At 36.9% G+C, this 22,491-nt stretch overlaps 1 protein-coding gene and 1 long non-coding RNA gene across 2 annotated transcripts in view; both read left to right on the top strand.

Moving 5' to 3' along the window:
- LOC129747831 (uncharacterized) overlaps nt 1-22,491 on the top strand; it is a 79,614-nt gene that overhangs the window by 37,434 nt on the left and 19,689 nt on the right. The window lies entirely within an intron of this gene.
- LOC129747800 (uncharacterized) lies at nt 13,097-15,529 on the top strand. Its single transcript, XM_055742155.1, has 2 exons — nt 13,097-13,237; nt 13,305-15,529. The coding sequence occupies exons 1-2, from the start codon at nt 13,150-13,152 to the stop codon at nt 13,595-13,597; spliced, it is 381 nt and encodes a 126-aa protein (XP_055598130.1). The 5' UTR covers nt 13,097-13,149; the 3' UTR covers nt 13,598-15,529.

Here is a 22,491-nt window from a genome sequence, read left to right as displayed (position 1 = left end):
CTGTTGATTGTCGAATATCTATAAGCTTTCCGGTGGATTTTTCTGATACGTTAATTATCGGAAGAATGCGTTCTAACATCCGGTCGTTTAATATGTCTAGCTTTTGCTGCACATTACGTGGGTAATACGTTGATATACTTAATTTTACTTCTTCTTCTTCTTCTTTTTATATTCGAGCAATCCGTCGAAACTGCTCTAAATGTAGGGCTTAGTTACAAGACTATATTGCCCTGTGGTTCTGTACGCTGTGAGCATTTGGATCACCGAATCGATGTACGCAGATATTTCAGTACCGGATAGTAATAGTTATTTGCATTAAGTTTTATTTATAATTACAAAATTGTTTTGAAATTGACTCAACCATGTTATTTTTTTTTTGTTTTGTTTTTTTTTTTTTCATTGTACGCAAATATTTTTTCTTCATATATATATATATCGTTATATTTTGAAAAATGTATCTCTTTTTTTTTAGAATCAAATATCTGCTTTAATCTCTTTTAAGTATCGACAAATTTCTCTAAATATATCTAAATCTTTTGTATTGAACAAATCTATAAGTTTACTAAATTTATTATTAAAGCTGTATTTGATTCGTATAGAATTGAATTTGCTGCAATGTAGAATTATATGTTCGCTATTCTCTGGTGTCTTGCAAGTTTCACAATCACCATCCTCAATTATTTTTATTTTAGCCCTCCAATATTTTGACCAGTCATGACCTGTTAGTAATCTATTTAGTAATCTTGTTTCTTCGTTTGTGAGCTGTTTGTTATGAAACCAGGGCTTTTTCTCTACTGTGGATTGGAACTGATAGAACAGTTTACCTTTGTGTTCTGAATATTCCCGGTACCACACATTCGTTTTATTAATCATTTCGTTTTTAAAGAAGTTAAAAGCATCACTAAGTAAGATTCTGTTTTCTACGGTTCTAGTTTCTGTTAATCCGGCCTTGGCTAATTCATCGGCAATATCATTGCCTCTAATGTTAATATGGCTTGGTATCCATTGCAATGAACAGTGCCATTTTTTAGCTAGCTCGATGATTTGTTGAATAAGTTTCGAACATTTCTCAGAGTGTAATCCATCTTGTATTATTTGGCAGGCTGATTTTGAATCTGTATAGATCACGGTATTTTCAATCTTATCTTCTTCTATTTTTAAAAGCGCTGTGTAAATGGCTACTATTTCGGCTGTTGTGATACAAGTTTCGTTACAAAGTTTGTATGAATATCTAGCACTGTTGTATTCTGTGAAAATGCCGATCCCGCAACTAAGTCTTTCTTTTGAAGCATCTGTGAATACTCTAGGTCTGTTTCTAAATTTTCCGTTCATCGCAAAGAGGACAGCTTGTTTGAGTTTGAATAGGTTTGTATTATTTTTTGAATTCGTTAATATTTCAAGTTCTGTGTTTATATCTATGGAGTTAAAATGAAAGTCTGTTTTTACTAAAGGAGAAATGGTATCAAAAATATGTTTATAATTAAGGAATAGTTTTTCTAAATAATTTAAATCGGTAGGAGTAATACTATCGTTTAACATGTTTAGTTGCTGGGCTATTGAGTTGTCAAAGTAAAAGTATCTGGATATTTCTTTACATATTACAAAATCCTGTCTTATGTGAACTGGCTGTTGTGCCGCTATGGCCATTAGGGAATTAATTGGTGTTGTTCTGGTGCAACCTGTTATTCTTCGAAGGCATTGATTATTAACAATATTTAGTATGTTCCTATTAGTTTTTTTGGCATTGTTTTGAATACATGCTCCGTATTCCAGTATACTACGGAATATTGCTACATATATCGAAATCATCGTCTGTGGATGAGCTCCAGTTGTCAGACTCGTAATAACTTTGATCATATTAAGCCGATCCATTATTTTGCATTTTGTGATTTTTATGTGTTCACCGAAACTGAAATATCTGTCTAATGTGATACCTAGATATTTGTGTGACTTGACTGTTTCTATTCCATTTCCATTTATAGTAAGCTGAAGTGTTTTATTATTCTTTTGAAAGAGTATTGCTTTTGTCTTTTCTGGGTTTACAGTAAAGTTGAGATCTTTAAGCTTGTTCACTAACCTGTTCAAAGCATATTGTGATTTTCGTTCAAGGTTCGTCAGATTCTTATCTTTGATGATCAATGCAAAATCATCTGCATACTGAACCAAAGTTACATCATCGTCGTTATCTTCATGTAGTTTTGCTGTATATACATTAAACAGTGTCGGCGATAACACGTCTCCTTGAGGGAGTCCGTTAGAAATGATTCGTTCTAAATTATTATTTTGAGTTGCAAATACTATTCTTCTGTTTCTAAGAAATTGTAAAATCCAAGATGCTATGTCGCCTGGAATATTGTAGTTTTGAAGAATGAGTTCTAGAATGTCTGTTTTTACGGAATTGAATGCATTGCTCAAATCTAAAAAGACTATTGTTGTTATGAATCTATTTCTTTTATTGCTTTTAATCATATTGATTATGTAATTAGTGCAGGTTATAGTTGATCTGTTTCTGCGGAAACCGAAAGATGTTTCAGGTATTATATTATTGTTATCAAGGTGTCTTAACAATCTTTTTAATACTGCGCTATTGAGTATTTTCGTGAGAGTAGGTACTAGCGAGATAGGTCTTTTACCTGCTATTGTAGACTGATCCTTTCCCGGCTTAGGTATTGCAACTATTTTAATCGTTTTAAGACTTGTTGGCAAATCACAATTCTTCCAGACTGAGTTAAGTTGATCAACTAAAACCTGTTTGGAGTCAAAATTGAGTTCGCGTAACATTTGATATGTTATTTTATCGTGGCCGGGGGCAGATTTCTTTTTTTTGTTATGGATTATATCGTCGAATTTGCTGATTTCTAGTATATTATTGTCAATTCTATAGTCGTAGTCTATATTGTGATAAGCATCGTTCTTACCGAAATGTTGGTCTAGAAACTCTTCAGCCATGATACTATTTTCGAAAAGAATATTATTAGTCGGCGCTCTATTACGCTTTCCAGTCAATCTTCCTATACGCAACCAAAGCTCGCTCGAAGACATAGAAGGGTTTATCTCTTCGACAAATTCCTTTAATTGATTGTTTTTAGCTTCTTTTTTTATTTTAGTGAATATTGCCTGCATTTTTTTGAATTTAATTAGGTTTTCAACTGTAGATTTTTTGTTAAACTCTGCCTGTGCTTTCTTTTTGTTCTCCCAAGCTTCCCTCACTCCTTCATTCCACCAATGCTTTGGTTGGTACTTGTTATTAATTCTATGTGTTTTATGTAATTTGGTTACAAATTTTTGAAAATACTCGATATTTTGTTGTGGTTCCAATATAAATGTTTTAATAGAATTCTGAATAGCTTTTTTATCATAGACATACTTGGGTTTAGTATTTCTGGTAAAGAATAATGTAATTTTAATAATTACATGATGGCTACCGATTCCATAATTTAACGTTTTCCAGGAGTAATCATTTACTAAATTGGGTGAGCAGAAAGTTAAGTCTATTGCCGTAGGGTTTCTATTGATTTGTAATGGAAAATAGGTCATTGATGAATTATTCATTAAAATAATATTATTATCATTGACTGCGTCAACTATTAGTTTGCCTTTAAGATCTTGGTAACTGTTTCCCCAAGCATAGTGGTGAGCGTTTAAATCTCCACCAACAATAATTTTGTTGTATTTCTTTAGACAATCGAATAACTTTTTTAAATCTTGTTTTAAATCATTACTTGTTATGTTTGGCGCTATATATAAAGAAACTAGAACCGTATCGTAACATTGTACTTTGATTGCTACTGCCTGGAATAAGTCCGACAACATAGGTAAAACTATTGTAGTATAGGCAAAGCTTTGTTTTAAATAAATGGCACAACCGCCATAGTTGTCAGATCTAGATTTCAAGAATTTGTGGTAACCGGAAATTTCATACCTCTTTGTTTGCTCCAATCCAGCGTCTGTCCACGTTTCTGAAACGAAGGCTGCTGAGTAGTCATCTGTGATCAACGTATACCTCAAATTGTCCTTGTTTTTTAAAAATGCTCTGAATATTACATTGAATAATAGTGAACCCGTCCATTTCTGAAATTACAAAAAAGTTATTAAAGCAAACTTTGATATGTATACATTTTTTTTATGGTTTTGTTTTTTTTTTTTTCATATATATATGATTTTTTTTTTTTTTTGTTTTTTTTTTAATTTTTTTTTTTTTTTATTATTTCATGGTTTGATCCAGCTTCAAAAATTGTTTGGAACATTCTTTAATATTACTTTGAATTATTTCAGACTCTATTATACCCGGCACCTTCAACAGCGCTGCGTAAAAGTTCATCAGGTCTCCGCGTACCGCACAACGCACATTTTCTTCAGCTCTGGCCACGGCTTTTCGAATAACTTCTTCTGTTTTTTCCTTGTCATTGGTTGCATATTTGTTATTCAATGCTACTCCATTTCTTCTTCCATTTTCGTCTGATAGTTCGGACACTGGTGGGGGAAACTCATATTCTGATTTCTTCCTTTTGGTTCCAACTGGTGTCCTGGCCGTTGGCTCCAGAGGTTTGATTTGTTTTCGAATAGCGCCGGTACTTTCATTTACTGTTTTCGTGCCTTCCTTTTCGTATGTTCTAGCTCCTGCAACCTTGCTGGCAAAGCTTGGTGGTAACATAGGAAATTCCTCCGAGTTGGCCAACACATCATACGTATTGCTGATGGTAACGGTGGCTGTTAACTCCTTTGCTTCTACATACGTTAGATTTTTCCTTGCCATTATAGCGCGTATGCTGATTTCCCTTTGTCTGGCTGGGCACGCTGGGTCGGTGGATTTATGAGTTGACACTCGGCAATGGAAACACTTTATTTCTGCTGTACATATTTCTTGCCCATCCTCGTGTACCTTCGAACACCTGTCGCAACGCTTCTTGGCTTTACAATTTTCTTGCTTATGGCCAAAACGATGGCACTTCTCGCAAAATATTAATCTTGATATGAACGGTTTAACCTTAGCGGTTACGCCGTAAAGCTTAACTTTTTCCGGGAGGTTTTTTGCACGAAAAGTGACACTTACGCTCGCAGTTGGTATTTTCTTCTCTTTCTCGCTGTCCCATCGGTTCATACGGTAGACATTCATGACATAGCAACTACACTCCATTTCGGCTGCTATCTCATCGGGGTTAATGTCAGCAGGAATCCCACTAATGACTCCGGTAATGCTAACTGCATGACGTGGAATGTACGCATGGTATGTATTTTTATCCAATAAATCCGGTTCCGATACTAACAAGTTAGCTTTTGCCCAACAATTCAGGAATACGATCAGCTTATTGCGCCCAAGAAACTTCATTTCGATTATATTATTCCGGTATTTATTCGTTTTACGCAGAATCTGCCCAATCCTGAACTTATTGAGCTTAACCTCCTCATGTTTAGATTCAACATATACGCGGTACGGTCCAATATCACTTGCAATATAAAGAACTGATTCTTTATTTTTTCCTTTGCCACTATTGAGGTTAGGATCATCCGTGATTTTATCTGGAGGGATTGTCCCCCCACTTTCAGCCATGCTGAACACCTTCACGTAACTTTCTCGTTAATTTCTTTTCGACTATTCAAGTTAATGACCGAAAACAATTATCTTTTGTTGAATTTTCACTTTTTCAAAAAACACGTGGAAATTTTCAGTAGAGAGTCGCGCTGGTTAAGACTTTCAACCGCTCGCGATGGCGTACCGAACAAGAATGTAATTTTACTTGAAAACACTCTAAATTCCGAAAATGACGACGGAGCGAAAAAAAACACGTCTGGTGCCTACAAGCCATGGCTTGCTCTTCTTTGGCTAGGAAATTTAATTTCAACAAAAAATGTAACTTTTTAGTTAGATATACTCAAGTAGTTAATCAAAAGCTTTATAAAACTGTTATCATGATCTCGCAGAAGTTAACTTAGAGAAAGTGAGCCTTTACTTGGCGTGCTGGTTTTCTTGGCATGCCAAATACATTTTAGTGAATTAAATGTCTAAATATAACCCTTAAAGTATAAAAAATTCACACATCCAAGAAAATCACATATTCTAACATTAAAGAGAAAATTTTAACTATTTTTAGTCTAATCTTGGCATGCGATTTCGTGTCATGGGAAGTCATCAGGACGGTCTACGACGGACCAAATCTTCACACTACGGCAAATCCTCCCAAAAAATACCGTAAACACCAAGTCCCTACGCACCAGCTATTAATCGACTTCAAAGTCGCAAACCGACTTCAAAGACACATTCGATCGTTCAACGTGGCCCTTTTTTTAGTTGGCAACCACAGGTGATAAATCCCGGTTTAAGGATTGTATTCCAAGGCACGGCGAGCCACCGCGTCGCCACAGTTTACTACTCAGGGTCAATGGGTACAATGGGAAGACTCATGATATACATCGTATATACCCCCTACTCCCTAAACTCCACCTGAGGCTGCAGGCCTGGTTCCCACCTCGAATTGTTTAGCACACTATACTTCAATAGTGGGAGGTCTATTCGCGCTAGTGCGCTCCAAGGCAATACTCATCAACGAGACCACTTTCAGCAAAACCTCTTATCCTTACGACTCGACACCTGAACTCTCCTCTAACGACTTGAGAACCGACCCCTCGCATCGACTCAAGGTTTACCTCTCCTCTGCACGATTCAAGGCCTGGTCTCTCCTCTAACAACTTGAGATCTAACCTATCCTCGTAACGACTCGAGGTAACCACTTGTACCCCTCCTCTTGTTGATACAGAGCCTGGTCCCTCCTCTTTCGACTCGGAGCCCAACCTCTTATCTCCAGGATTCGAGATTTGCTACCTTGCCCGTCGTGTGCCAGATTGAGAGCAGCTTCTCCTAAACTCGCGCCTGTCACGGCACACGCGCGGACTTAACGCAACAACTCGGATGATTTCCAATGAAGACGTCATCCTACTCCGACTCGGCTCACCCGGCTTCGAGAGCCACTCTACCCGTGGGTATTCCCCTATCATGGAATAACCCTTTCCCAACGATTTCCACGGCGAAGAAGGTCAAGTCTTACCCCCGCAGCTTCTTTTGTTGGAAACCGCCTAACTCGGATACTCCCCATAGGTGGAACATCCTACGCAAGAACGCGGCGCACCTACGGCATCCGCTACTCAGAAGATGTTGCCTTATCTTTGTAGCCTTAAACCATGGGGTCGGACGCACTCTACTCGACAGCCCCCCGTCGATGGGTTCAGTCTACTCCGACCGTTGATCGGTCTTCTTTATCCCCCTTGGCTGGCAACCTTAGGATTTTTGGCCCGCGGATTTTTCTGCCCGTTGTGTACCAGATCGAGAGCAGCTTGTCCTGAACTCGCACCTGTCACGGCACACGTTCGGGACTTTGAGCGCTACGACTCGGATGTTTCCCGACGGTGACAACATCCTACTCTGACTCGTGAGGCTCGCCCGGCATCGAAAGCCTCTCTACCTGTGTCCTCCGACAGTGGTTAACCCTCTGTCTTATCCCCGTAGTTTCCCCCTTAGGAAGCGGCACTACTCGGATACCCCTCGACATTGGGGTATCCTACACACGTTCGCGACGCACCCCTGACCTCCGGGGGGGGGCTCAAGGGTTCCGCCGCACACTACTCGATGCTCCCCGTCGATGGAGTCATCCTAAACCGTTAGCAGACTGCCGTCGGTTCCAGCTCCTCTGCAGGGCAGTCATGATCCGGGTGAACCCATCGCTGACCGTATGCCAAGTATTGGAATCCGCACACATCCTCTGTACAACGTTGTCTGCTGTCGTGTCGGGCCCACAGGCGGCAAATATGGAAGTACGTACCGCCGCAAACCTCGGACAGACAAACACCTTATGCTCGGGTGTTTCCTCTACGTCCCCACAATCTGCGCAATATGGCTAAGCCACGTGTCCGAACCGGTAGTGGTACTTCATGAAGCATCCATGATCAGTCAGGAATTGCGTCATATAGAAGTTCACTTCACCGTGCCTTCTTCCGATCCAGCTCCCCATGTGGGGGTTCAGACGATGGGTCCATCTTCCTCTCGTTGAGCTGTCCCACAGCTGCTGCCAGTTAGACATTGAGTCCTTATTAGCGAGATCTCGTACGTTGGGCGTGTCTTTGTTGTCGTAGCAATAGACATCCTCCTCAAGCAAAACCGAGATGGGCATGACACCCGCTACTAAACAGGCGGCTTCGGACGACATGGTCCGGTATCCGCTGATAACCCGCATGTTCATCAGACGCTGAACGCTGCTGAGTCGCTGCAGGTTACAGTTTCTTCCCAGGGTCTGCCTTCAGACCGCTGCTTCGTACCGCAAGATTAATGTGGTCACACTTGCCAGGATCCTCCTTTTACTACTTCGGATTGCCGAGGAGTTCGGCAACATCCGTGTGAGTGCGGCCGTGGCCATTGCCGCTCTCTGGCACACGTAGTCGACATGGCTCGTAAAGCTGAGCCTGTCATCTATCATCACCCCTAGGTACAGGACTGTTAGCCAGCGGGTAAAATAGTGCTGTGGGAACAGCTCATTGATGATGACTCTCAGTTTTTCCGGGCACTTTTTAGGTGGTGCACCCCCACTTTTAGTTCTGGAGGTGGAGGAAATCTACCGCAAACTGAAACGCGAAGCAGGAAGGATTGGGTTAATGGTTAATAAATACGTCCAAGACGAAGTATATGCTGGCCTGCGGATCCGAGACCGACCGAATCCGCTTGTCCAGTTATAATAAGGTCACGATCGTCAGCAACGAGCTAGACTTAGTCTATCTCGGATCACTGGTGACCAGTGATGGCAATGTGCCTTATTTTTCAGGATTTGCCTGATTTTTCAGGATTTGCCTGTTTTTCGAGGCTCAGCCTGACAACCTGATAAGCCATTGAATTTCCCTGATTTTTGAAAATAATCCTGATTTTGCCTCATTTGTGGAAAGTGTTGAAAAATGGTTTGTTAGGAACTGCATTAGATACCATTGCTGAAGTGAAAATGTGGGTATAATAAAAATTTAAAAAAAATCAAATCCTTATTTTTTTCAACTTCCCGCATACAATCTTCATTCAAAAAGAATTTTTGCCAAGTTTTTTTTATTTTGTATCACTGTTGGCTGGTATCATTGTCTGCGGTCACTAGCACGGTTGCCAAGATTTTCGAAAGTCAGGAACTTTTGTAATAAAAATCAGGATGCGTCAAAGAAACGGAAACTTCGCTCAAAGTGATGACCTTTTTTTGGTTATCACTCCTCATTTTCAGCCTAATATGTATTTTGAGCCTACTTGATTGAATAATTCTAAAGAATCAAAGCGATCGAAAGATTCCCTTTAATTCTTCCATGATCATTTTGTTATCATGAAATGATAACTTAATTAAATAATAATAAAATAAAAATTGAATAAGTGTTGTGGTATACAAAATGTCGCACCTAACCCTGCTGTTGCATGATGACCCGTTTGACGGTACTAAATCATTCTACGATTACGAAATCGGAAATATTACAGCATCTTACAATACGCTCATTATTTCTACAATCTGGCCCTCTTATTGCTAAGATTTATCGACTCCCTATGGCTAAAATACCGCAAATAACAAGCTACGATAATTTATCAGCTCGTCCTTCCCAGGCATTAAGAAGCTTTCAATTTGCACTCATCATTTCCTCCCCTTCCTAGCATTTCGAGCCATAAAAATAGGTCAACTACCGAATGGTGAACTCCTCAGCCCATAACGATTCTATTCAATATCGTAATGGCACATTTACTCCACTCGATTCTACATTACTATTTGTGCTTCGAATTTTTTTTATTTCGTTTGTGTGTGCAGCAAGATAAAAGAAATCTTGGCACTCAGGAAACCGAACAGAAGACGGAGAAAAGATGAGTAAGGCAAGGCAGGAGCATCTTGTACATCTCTCAACGACGCCCTATGGCCTCCCCAAAATGGTTCGATCTGTGTCAAATCCAGCGTGCCCTTCGTTTATCCGATTTTCCAGTTCCCTCCCGCTTTCTTTCTTATTTTGAGGAGAAAAATAAAACAAACTAAGCACAGTCAGAAATCCGTTTTCGCCGTACCCATCTGCTCCGGTACAATTTTCACGCTGTCATGAGTCATGTTTTTCTCCTCTCGGTAGCCGAATGACTGTGGCGCGATGGATGCTTTTTCAGTACACGGTTTTCCCTCATTTCCGTCCGGTAATCAAAGTTGACGTGGCGAACAAAATGTAATACATATCTACGCAGACAGACAGACAGTCAGACGCGTATGGTTTTTGGGTGCCGCCGCCGTCGAACTCAGCAGCCGATTATCAGCAGCCAAGCCAACCCAGCTCCGGCAGCGAAGCGGAAAGTGAAAATACTCTTCCGCTCCGGACCCTGGGGCTAGCTAGTAGGTTGAGTTGAGATGTTGTTGGGGTGGAGATGGAAATGGTCCTTTTTACGAGAGGCAGGGATGTAAGCTTCCAATTGTGCTCCGATACCAGGCAGTTAAGCAAAAACACTTCCGGCCAAATGGATCATATTTCAAATCACTGTTTGCTGCACGGTCGATGTGGGAGTAAAAAGGTAATTGTCGTCCCGGACAAAAGATCAAAGACGCGATATGTTTTGGAGGAGAAATGGGTAGTTTTGATGTATGATTTATCTTATAGATGGGGTGGGGATGGAGCGAAGATTTTTTATTTTTGGTTTGGCGAGATTTTATCTAAGTTATTTCTGAACATTGTTGGTGATGATCTACGTGTCAATTTAAGATTAAATAACATATTTATATATTGAAACTTCATGATTCTATTCGTTCTTTGTGTTCATTAAGTTTACAGGATTTTTTCTTGTGAACACTACTCAAAATCTTCAAATGATGATGTTGGTCCCAAAGAGAATAGTAAAAGATTTTGTAGAGTCTTTTTTTTTAAACTGACATAACGCTTTGTTGAAAACTCGAATCTATTTTTGCTTACAACAGCGAGGTTATACGCAATTAGAAGCGCCGATGTGGTCTAGTGGATAGGTTGGCGCGAGTCTGGTATTGCCAGGCGTACCGGGTTCGATTCCCGGTATCGGCAAGAAAAACTTTTGGGTTCGAATCCCATAAGCGGGACGACAGGTAAGATGTGTTTCATTATATAACTGACTATATAATTGGAATGTTCAATCAGTTGCCAGCTGGCCAGGATGCCGGAATACCTGTAAGTAAACTAGCCCACCTGATTGATTCGTTCTTCCAAAATATACCTACATCAACACACGTAATACATTCACCACATAACAGTTCATACGAAGCCATGGGGTCCGGGTATGGTGGCGCGCTGCATTGGAGATTTGTCGAACCTAATAATCTAAGGAATGCATGTGAACCCATACTTTGGCAGAAACTGCGGTGAATCCGTGCACCCATGGTGGATTACCAACAACAACAGCGAGGTTATACGCAACATTTGTATTCCACAGCACTTATTCACAATATTTCATAGTTTCGCAAACGTCAAGCTCATTTTTTTGAGTTTCGAACTTCATAAAAAAATGAAATTTCTTGAACATCCCACATAGCTAAATCACGCTCCACTTGGTCTATCCACCTCGCTCGTTGCGCCCCTCCCAAGTAACACAGATTAAGCCAAATGGCTTTTTTGAGTTTTAATATTGTTTTGTGAAGACTTTTCCATGGCATCCAATTTATAAACGGTTATTGTAACATAGGAAATGCTTCATTTATCGTGTGTTTTAAAAGAGCCCTGAAAGTTTTACTGAAACTTGAATGAAACACTATATTAAGAATGTCGTAAAAAAAGTTGCCAAATATTGTTAAAGCTTCAATAAAACACATACTTTCCTGTTTTTATTAAAGCTTTGGTACCAGTTTAAAAATGCGACCAGAACCAGTTTCAGAAATGCGCTCAATGCGCTTTAAAATCTAGCGTTCAAGCCAAGTTGAAAAACTGTTTTATTGGAACAGTGAATGTAGACATGATAAAACTAGGTGACAGACGATTCGACAATCGAGAAGAATGTATACACGCTTAAACTTTTAACCTCTTTTTGAGATAGCATAACCTATTTTGAAAGGATTATCACTCAAAATAAAAAAAAAAAAAAACGGGTCAACAAAATGATATAAATTAACACAGCCAAATTAATCTGAAATGCAAAAACAACTGTGTTGCATCCGCATTCAAACAATCGCAAATCAGTCCACATCATTATTCGCTCAATTCAACACCAGTTTTGAAGAACAGTCGTTCGGCATTTTAGCAACTTGTTCTACCCAGCGTATTTGTCCAGCCTTGGTCATCTTCTGGATACTGGGTTCGCAGTAGAGTCGCGCAAGCTCGTGGTTTAACCTTCGCCTCTAACATCCGTTCTCCTAGAAGCCACCAAAGATGGTTCTTAACACTCGTCGCTCGAATACTTAGAGTGTTCGCAGGTCCTCCTCGAGCAATATCCACGTCTTGTGTCCGTAGAGGTTAACTGGTCTAATGAGCTTTGTTTTCAGGTTACACTTCGTGCGAGGGCTAAGTCTACTCGACCGCAATTGCTTGTGGAGTTCAAAGTAGGCACGACTTCCACTGATCATTCGCCACCGGATTTCACGCGCGGCTGGTGTCATTGTCTGGGATCACCAGTGAGCCGAGATAGACAAAGTCCTTGACTATCTCCAGGTCGTGACCTTGTTATTACTGGACAAGCGGGTTAGGTCGGTCTTGAATCCGCAGGCCAGCATAGGTATACTTCGTCTTGGACGTATTAATCATCAACCCAATCCTTTCTGCTTCGCGTTTCAGTTTGCGGTAGATTTCCTCCACCGCCGCAGATGATCTGCCGCCTAGCAATCGTTGTCCAAATTTTAACACTTGGAAGCACTGTGTTGTGACCTCAATAATCACCTAAGAGGGGAGCAAAGGAAATCGGAAGAATCTAAATTAAAATTTTAATGCCAAATGACTTTGAAATACATAAAACGTCGAGATCTGGTGTTATATCGAAAAAAAAACTTTGGCCAAAAGACGACTAAGTTAGGCCCTGATTCTGAGCGCTACGATTTTGGGTGTACTTTATCGATTTCCATGCCGCATTGATAAGATTACAGCTCGGAATGAGTTGTGAATCAACTATTTTTCGCATCGAATTAGCATCAGTTCAATTCTGGAAGTTGCGCAAAGTTGTTTGCCATGAAGTTACTGTTAGTCATAGTTCTGTTAGGAGTATTTAACCACTCCGCTGAAAGTGGAAGTGTAGCTTTCGGTAGCCGGTGTGCAGGTTTGTTTGTTTTTTTTTTAATCTAAACACACGGGCTCCGGCTTAACAACAGGAAAACTTCCCACAGGTGATAAGCTGCTGTACTCGTGGCGTCTCAGCTCCGGTCCACTTCCAGAACCGGGCAGTATCACACTCCACTTCGACTACAGCACCAGCAATCACATTTTCGAGCGTGAATACTTCACCCAGATAGAGTTCGAACGACCGGATGATCTGATACCGAACGGGTTTGTGCGCAATCGGTTCAATTCCAGCTTCATGGAAATGTGGCCCATACGACTCGGTGTTACGGAATGGTGGCTTCAGGGGAATTTGTATGGATTCGATTCGGAACCGTTTCCGGACAATTGTAGTTCTTAGATCGTTTGCGTGAAATATATTTTTAATACATAGGTACACAGCAGATCTTAGTCTTAGATGAGAAAATAATCATTTGAATGATAGTCTTCACTCGTCCAACCTTCTGTGGAAGGGAATGTGGATTCCATAGAATCAACAGGACCTTCTGACGTGTATGTGGATTCCCAAAAACCATCAGATGGTGTCACAACACCATCGAGGTAGCGGAAACAATAGGAGCAGACACTTTCGCAGCAAGTCGAACTTATTTCTCCGAGGTAGCTCTGAAAAATAACCGTAGATTTAGGTCTGCAACGCATTGATAAAAAATACTTTTATCAAACCAATTCGTTCCAGTTGATGTAGGAGACTTCCAACGGAAGAAATGCGAAGTAGTCACACTCAGATCTGGCTTCTAAAACGGAATCGATCTTTCTCCGACAGTTCTCTCCTGGGACCTCCTTTTGAAGCGGGATTCCGTGAACGGTTCCGGCAATAGCAATTGCAACAATCGTGGCTACCGATATTCCAATCATCTTTTCAGATTATTCAAAAGCTTTAGTTATCCTGTCGGGGCGATTGAGCAGAGTTTAGTGAAAAACAACTTCCAATGGAGAGGTTTATATATTCTACAAAAACAAGCTTACCTAGCTGTATCCAGATCTTAAATTTTGTTTATGAATAGCGATGCCTTTTACTGCTTAGTTTAATGGTTCCATAATAAAGGAAACCTATCCCCATTCTATGGGCCAGAAACCTACATTTTCAGAGAAAAACATTTCCCGAGATGAGAGCTTGAATAATGAATTTCAAACTAGAAACTATTCATAAATTTAAAAATATGATAATTTCACCCTCATCTATGGTCATTAACATCGTAACAAAAACATTCGAAAGCAAGCTCTCTACTACAATCATCCGTCATCATTCGTCTTTATCATTATCAGAACCATCAGCGAAAACACAACACCTCACAAATAAGATTCTCAGATCAGCTGGCTTGCTGCCGAGGAACGTGCCGGGGCAAAAATGTGGAATTTGTGACAAATTCCGAGTAGTGATAAGAGCTACCACTGTCTATATCTCTCTCCGGAAGCTGATGAATTTTAAAGAGCTTACAAATTTGTCCCCACTTCTCGGGCAGGGCGAGCCTTTTAAGTTTGCATTTCATCATTGCTCCTTCCTAGCGAGATACACCTACCGTCAAAAATACTAGATAAGGCGCAGAGAGTCTTAACTGGCTCATTTTCATAAGTCTTGAATAACAAAATGATACCGACTGTGTAACAGTCAAACGGTTCTTCCCGGGTGAAGTCATTTGAGAAAGCAGGTCTAATTTGGAATGACATTAAATTTAAATATTTATGTTTTTCGATTGTAAATGTTGAAAGTCCATTACGTTCTATGTATGGACCTGATCTAAACTGACTAAAATGCCCGAAAATCCATCAAATTACCAGAATGATTACTGTGCCCAAAATGATCAAAATGATAAAAATAATCAAATTATCCAAATGGTCCAAATTCAAAAATGATCAAAAATAGACAAAAAATGAAAGAAATGACCAAATGACAAAAAAAAAAACGAAAATGCTAAAAAATGGCAAAAATGGTTGAAAAAGCAAATGAACAAAAATGATCCAAATGCCAAAAAGTATAAAAATTAAAAGCATAAGAACAAAAATGCAAAAAGACAAAAAAGACATAAACGACAAAAATTGCCAAATGAAAGACTAACAAATATGACAAAAATAACGAAAATGAAAAAAATACAATGATGATATAATGATAAAAATGAAAGTGATGACAAATATGACCAATATTGCAAAAAATAACAAAAAATTACGAAAACCACAAAAATTTCAACACTAACAATGATGAAGAAAATTACAATGATAACTTAAATGTCAAAAATGCCACTAATGACAAAAACGGAAAAAAGGACAAAAGTGACAAAACTAAAAAAAATACAAAAATTTAAAAATGACATAATAACAAAATTAAAAATATCAAATGAATTCATCATAATGAAAAAAATGACAAAAGTAAAAAAAATGACAAAAGAAAAAAACCTAACAAAAATCAAAAACATGACAAAAAAGAAAAAAATAACAAAAATAGCAAAAAGACGAATATGACAAAAATGACAAGCATGACAAAAAAGACTAAACATAAAAAATTTAAAAAAAATTACAAAAATTAATAAAAATTTACAAAAATTGACAAAATGACAAAATGACAAAAATGACCAAACTGAAAAAAATGAAAGAAATGACAAAACTGACAAAATTGACAAAAATGTCAAAACTGACAAAAATGTCAAAATGACAAAAATAACAAAAATGACAAAAATGACAAAAATGACAAAAATGACAAGAATGACAAAAATGACAAAAATGACAAAAATGACCAGAATAATCAAAATGACAAAAATGACAAAAATGACAAAATTGACAAAAATATCAAAAAAATAAAAATGACAAAAATGACCAAAATGAGCGAAATGACCAAAATCAAAAAATGATCAAAATGACAAAAATGCTAAAATTGAGAGAAATGACAAAAATGACAAATATGATCAAAAAGACAAAAAAAAAACAAAAATTACAAAAATGACAAGAATGACAAAAAATGACAAAAATGACAATAATGACCAAAATTTAAAAAAAAAATGACCGAACTGACAAAAATGACAAAATTGACAAAAATGTCAAAAAAATAAAAATGTCAAAAAAATAAAAATTACAGAAATAACAAAAATGACAAAAATGGTAAAAATGGCAGAAATGACAAAAATAATAAAAATGACAAAAATGACAAATATAACAAAAATGACCAAAATCAACAAAACGACAAAAATGACAAAAATGACCAAAATTACAAAAATAACAAAAATGACAAGAATGACAAAAAATAACAAAAATGACAATAATGACCAAATTGACCAAATTGACAAAAATGTCAAAAAACATAAAAATTACAAAATGACAAACATGACAAAAATGTCAAAAATGATAGAAGTATCAAAAATGACAAAAATGCTTAAATTGACAGAAATGACAAAAATGACAAATATGACCAAAATGACAAAAATGACAAGAATAACAAAAAATGACAATAATGACAATAATTCCCAAAATTACCAAAATGACAAAAATGACCAAAATGACAAAAAAGACAAAAATGACAAGAATGACCAAACTGAAAAAATTGACAAAAATGTCAAAAAAATAAAAATGACAGAAATAACAAAAATGACAAAAATGGTAAAAATGACAGAAATGGCAAAAATAATAAAAATGACAAATTTAACATAAATGACCAAAATCAACAAAACTACAAAAATGACAAAAATTACAATAATGACAAATATGACAAAAATGAATGACAAAAAATTACCAAATTGACAAATATGATCAAAATTACCAAATCGACAAAAATGACAAAAATGGCAAAAATGATAAAAATGACAAAAGAAGACAAATTTTACAAAAATGACCTAAAAACATGACAAAAATAAAGAAAAACATGACAAAATTAAAAAAAATTAAAAAAGGACAAAAATATCAAAAATGACAAAAATTACCAAAGCGGTAAAAATGACAAAAACGACAAAAAATGAAAAAAAATGGCAAAAATGACAAAACCGCAAAAAAAACAATATAACTGAAAAAATGACAAAACTAATATAAGTGAAAATATGATCAAAATTTCAAAGGGTCATTTAAACAAATTTCAAAAATTAATAAATATTCACAAGAATGACTAAAATGACAAAAATGCAAAATATGACAAAAATGATGAAAATGAAAAAAATGACAAATTTGACCAAATCGACAAAAATGTAGAAAATGATAATGACCTAATGACAAAATGACCAAAATGACAAAATGACCAAAATGACAAAAATTATCAAAGTGACCAAAATGTCAAAAATGAAAAAAATTACAAAAATGTCCAAATTGACAAAAATGAACAAATGACAAAATGACAAAAATGACAAAAATTTCAAAAATGACAAAAATGTCAAAAATAATAAAAATTACAAAAAATGACAAAAAGTACGACAAAAATCATAAAAATGACAAAAATGCCCAAAATGACCTAAATGACAAGAACGACAAAAAATTACAAAATGACAAAAATTACCAAAATGACAAAAATGAAAATAATGACGTAATTGACAAATATGTAAAAAAATAATGACAAAATGACAAAAAGGACAAAAAAGGACAAAAAATGACAAAAATGGCAAAAATTACAGAAATTTCAAAAATGACAAAAAATTACAAAATTTACAAAAATTACCAAAATGACTGAAATTATTAAAATGACAAAAATGTGAAAACGACGAAAATGACCCAATTTGACAAAAATGTAAAAAAATAAAAATGTCAAAAATGACAAAATTACAAATATAGCAAAAAATGACCAAAATGCGAAAAATGTAAAAAAGATAATAATGACAAGAATGAAAAAAAAACATGACAAAAATTACAAAGGCATGACAAAGTTGAAAAAAATGAAAAAAAAATTATAAAAAGTACAAAAATTTCAAAATTACCAAAATGGTAAAAATGACAAAAAATGACAAAAATGGCGAAAATGTGTAAAATGACAAAAATGATAAAAACAAAAAAACGTGCGACAAGCGTGACTAAAATTACTAAAATGACAAAACTAATACATTAATGACGAAAATGTCAATATGATCAAAGTAACGAAAATTATTGAAGGGTCATGTTTAAAGTGGTCAGTACACAAAAAGTTACAAAATTACTAATTGTTTTACTTTCTTTAGGTAGAATACATACTCGTTGTTCATCATAGTTTAAAGCGGAGGTACAAAGATTTCATGAATTGGATTATCTACCATTGACAGTGTGCCAGACTGCTCATTTTGAAAGCTGAATAGTTCGAATTGGTGAGACAATCGCATCGAATGTTGCCACATTCCTGAATCATAAAAACGACTCAAACATACTGGCCTTGTCCATCGATACTCGACCGCGACATACATAACCAAAAAAAAACGATAGAAAAAAAGCTTGAAAATTTGTGTCTGATGGCGAGCAAACAAATTTATTATTGTTTGTTCCTCCCATCGCTTTTTTCGGTCGTTTCATTTTTTCGTTCCATCAGCCTTCAGTGTAAGCCTTTTTGTCAGTTTATCCGAGCCTTTGTCTAGCTTTCTGCGAATCCGATGAATATGATCCACCCACAACGTGTGGCATACAAATAGGATTTTGGTCTGGGTTTTTTTTTCGTTTTCAGTTGATTTCAGTGAAGTGAAAAACACGAGAACGAGGTGTCTGGTAGTGCATAACAAAGTGAAAAGATCGATTTATAATTTTTTTTAAACTGAGTTATTTTTTGGCGTTTCTTAAAAAAATTAAATTTGATGAGGCAAAATCTATTGTTAAATGTATATTTTAAACTTTTTTTTGTTTTTTTTTTTAATATTTATTGGACGGTTAAGATTTTTCTTATTAAAACTATCCAACAGAAAATGGAAATGACACAATTTTTCATCCATGGAGTGCAAATGCTTCTAACGTTCCAAACAGCCTAGCTGTGTGTATTGTTCTAAGCTTCATAATTGGATTTTCATGTTTGCTTCCCACCTCAGTACAGTTCAACCTCGTTTCTCCCTTGTTGAAAACCATAAAAAAATCTTTGCACGCTGCATTTGAGAAATTTCGAACTACAGTAAGAGATTTCTTTGATCACTTCCATTGGTTTAGGGAAACTTTTGGTTAAATCTTCCAAAACTCGAGGTGGTTTGACTGTAACGAAACAACATTCCTAGACCTGGTAGAAGGTGCATGTAGTGCAGAGCTGCTTACTAAGTCAGAGAAACCACATAATCAGACTTTGACATCTGAAACAAATCTACATATAATTGATAGATATCAAGTTAGCACCTGTCGATTCGCAAAATTATGGCAGCAATATGAATAAAAGCTTTCAACAATCATCATACTAATCTAACCTTTTCCTCAAAACCCTTTCTTTTGATGGGCACCAAACTTTTACCTTAAAGGACGAACACGAAATTATTGAGACACATTCAACAGGGCATAACTTTTTTACCATTGAGTAGAAATCAACCAAATTTTGCACACTTTCTCATTGATGTGTATTGTTTACATGCTGTCAAACTCAAAGTCGTGTTTTTCGATTCAACGAAAACGGAGGTGAACCAACGCCAGTCAAGAAAGCAAATTCTTTCCAAACACCTCGAATTTTCTGACCTGTCGCACCGGCAGCTGAAAAAAAATATATTGAACATTCATCATTCAACCGTCTCCAGAGTGTTGAAGCGGTTCCAGGAGCAGTTGACGTTGAACCACGGCAAAGGGACTAGAAGAAAACCGTGACCGGAGAACAAAAAGACGGAGGGAAAGGTGAAGCGGATGATTAAAGCAAATCCAAACGTCTCAAGTCGTGATTAGGCTAAAAAGATCGGCATGTCGCATAGTTACGCCCAGAATGTAAAGAAGAGAGCTGGACTATACAAGGTAGAGAACTTCCCGAATCGCGATGAGTGGCAACAATCGACGGCTAAAACTTGGGCACGGAAGCTCTACGAGAAGATGCTAACAAAATATGGCTGCTGTGTGATGGACGACGAAACGTATATAAAAGCCGATTTTAAGCAAATTCCGGGGTTGGAGTTTTTCACCGCCAAGAGCAAGTTTGATGTGGATGCCAAATTTAAATATCTCGTTTGGCAGGCCATCTGCTCTTCGGAATTGAAGAGCGAGCCTTTTGTGACAAAGGGCACAAATCTGAGCGCCTCGAGAAGCGCCTTTTTCCGTTCTTGCAGCAGCACGACGAAGCTCCGCTATTTTGGCCAGATTTGGCATCATGCCACTATTCTAAAATTGTCCTGGAGTGATATGAGGCAAATTCTGTCCATTTTGTTCCAAAGGACATGAACCTGTCAAACCGTCCGGAACTGTGCTCGGAGGAGCAGTACTGGGCAATAATATAGCGAAAACTTCGGAAGAGCATGAATACATTCAAAGACGAGAAGAACATGTTGAGAAAATGAAAAAAAAAACCGAAAAACTGATACCTAATAACATTGTGAAGACTTTGATGGAGGACATTGAGCGAAAATGTGTTCAATATTGCACTCAAGGCTCCATCGACTAATTTTTCTTTTGATTTTTGAAGTAAATGTATGTATAAAACTACCTTGAAATTTTGGTTTGATTCTAAACATTATAAGAAATTTGGCATGACATTTTCGGTGTCGCAATAATTTCGTGTTCGCCCTTTAGCTCTCAACTTTTCTATTAATTTCCACTTTTTTCCATTTCCATGACTTCCTTCAGACGAAAAAACCGTCGTTTCCGAGCGAGGCATGATCGCATACATTTTTCTATAAGCTGTTTTATCACACTAAATCTCACATCTAAGTCTTCTTCGAGTGACTAAATACCTTCCGCAAACTCCTCACATTAAGCACTTTCTTTAACAACACAAACTTGTAACCAAGCAAAAAAAAAAATCATCACGTCGCTTACGCAGCACCCGTTTTGAAACTTTTTGATTAAATAAAACTTATTTCACTGGAATATTACGGAACATCCAGTTAACAACTTAAATCTTTATCCCACCCATCACATATGAATACTTTTTAGTAGTTTCATGCCTCTTTTAAGTAGATAAAATAAAAATTTTATAAAATTTTCTCAGGCGGACAGTAAAACGCGTGCGATTGACAAAAAGCATCGCCTACTCTCCCCATCAAAAGGGGAACCAAAGGAAATCGGAAAAATTGAAATTTTATTTTTCATACCGAATAACTTAAAAATCCATAAAACGTGGAGATCTGATTTAATCTCGAAAAAAAAATTAGGGAAAAAATCAACTTTTTGAGATTTAGTCGGGTTTTGACCAAAAATTTCACTCACATGTTTGCAGCTTTTGAACGGATCCAAACTATTGATTGACATAGTACATACACTGTATCAAAAAATTGTCCGTACAGTACGTACCTTGAAGTCCAAACAATCAAAAAGTGCACTTTTTCAGTCAATAAAAATACTACAATAACATCATTTGCTGCAGAAATTAGTCCTTTTTGTAGATCAGTATTAAAAATGTTTATAAATTAAACCTTAAAAATAATCTAATTCATTTTGTATAGAAAGTCCCAAACACGACGTCAAAAAATTGTCCGTACACTGAGGCCTTTGTCAAATATTAGTCAAGTAAACAGTTTTGTGTCAGTCTGTCAAACGAAGAAACGTGAATTGAATCTCAGCAAAGACAATTTCCAGTGGTCTGAGCGATAAATACGGTAAAATGAACTTTATTTAGCATAAATCAGTAGATTTAAACAATTTGTGGATTAAATTAACAGGAAAATGTCTGCTCTTCACAAAAAAAAAACCGTTGACATCCGGAAACTGATTGTTGACCTGAAGAATGACGGTGAAAGCTTGTCCGAAATTCATTTATTTACTTGTCTTCGAATTACGCATAAAATAGTAAAACGGCCATGATCGTCGGTTCAGTATGTCCTTCAGAATTTTAAGAAGACTAACTCACTGGGGACTAATCGTATAAGCTGATGGTTGGTTTGATCGTATTTTCGGGTCAGAACCAAACAATCATATTTATATTCCTGTAGACGCGTAATATGACTGATAAATCTTTTTATTTTTCTCCGTAAATGAATGTCAAGTTTCCGGTGCAATTTGCGCTGAAAGCATACCACACCATTACATGGCCACTACCGTGCTTAACTGTCGGTCACAAATTTTTCGGATCCAATTCAGTATTTGGATTACGCCATACTCTTACATGTCCGTCAGACCCAAAAATTTTAAATTAGCTTTCGTCCGTGAATATGACGTTCTGCCAGAACTCTTCCGGTTCCAGGACATACTTTCGAGCGT

The sequence above is a fragment of the Uranotaenia lowii genome, chromosome 1 (assembly GCF_029784155.1).
Source record: "Uranotaenia lowii strain MFRU-FL chromosome 1, ASM2978415v1, whole genome shotgun sequence".
NCBI classification, from domain to species: domain Eukaryota; kingdom Metazoa; phylum Arthropoda; class Insecta; order Diptera; family Culicidae; genus Uranotaenia; species Uranotaenia lowii.
The sequence above is the reverse complement of the archived record's forward strand: the minus strand, read 5'-3'. Positions and strand labels throughout refer to the sequence as shown.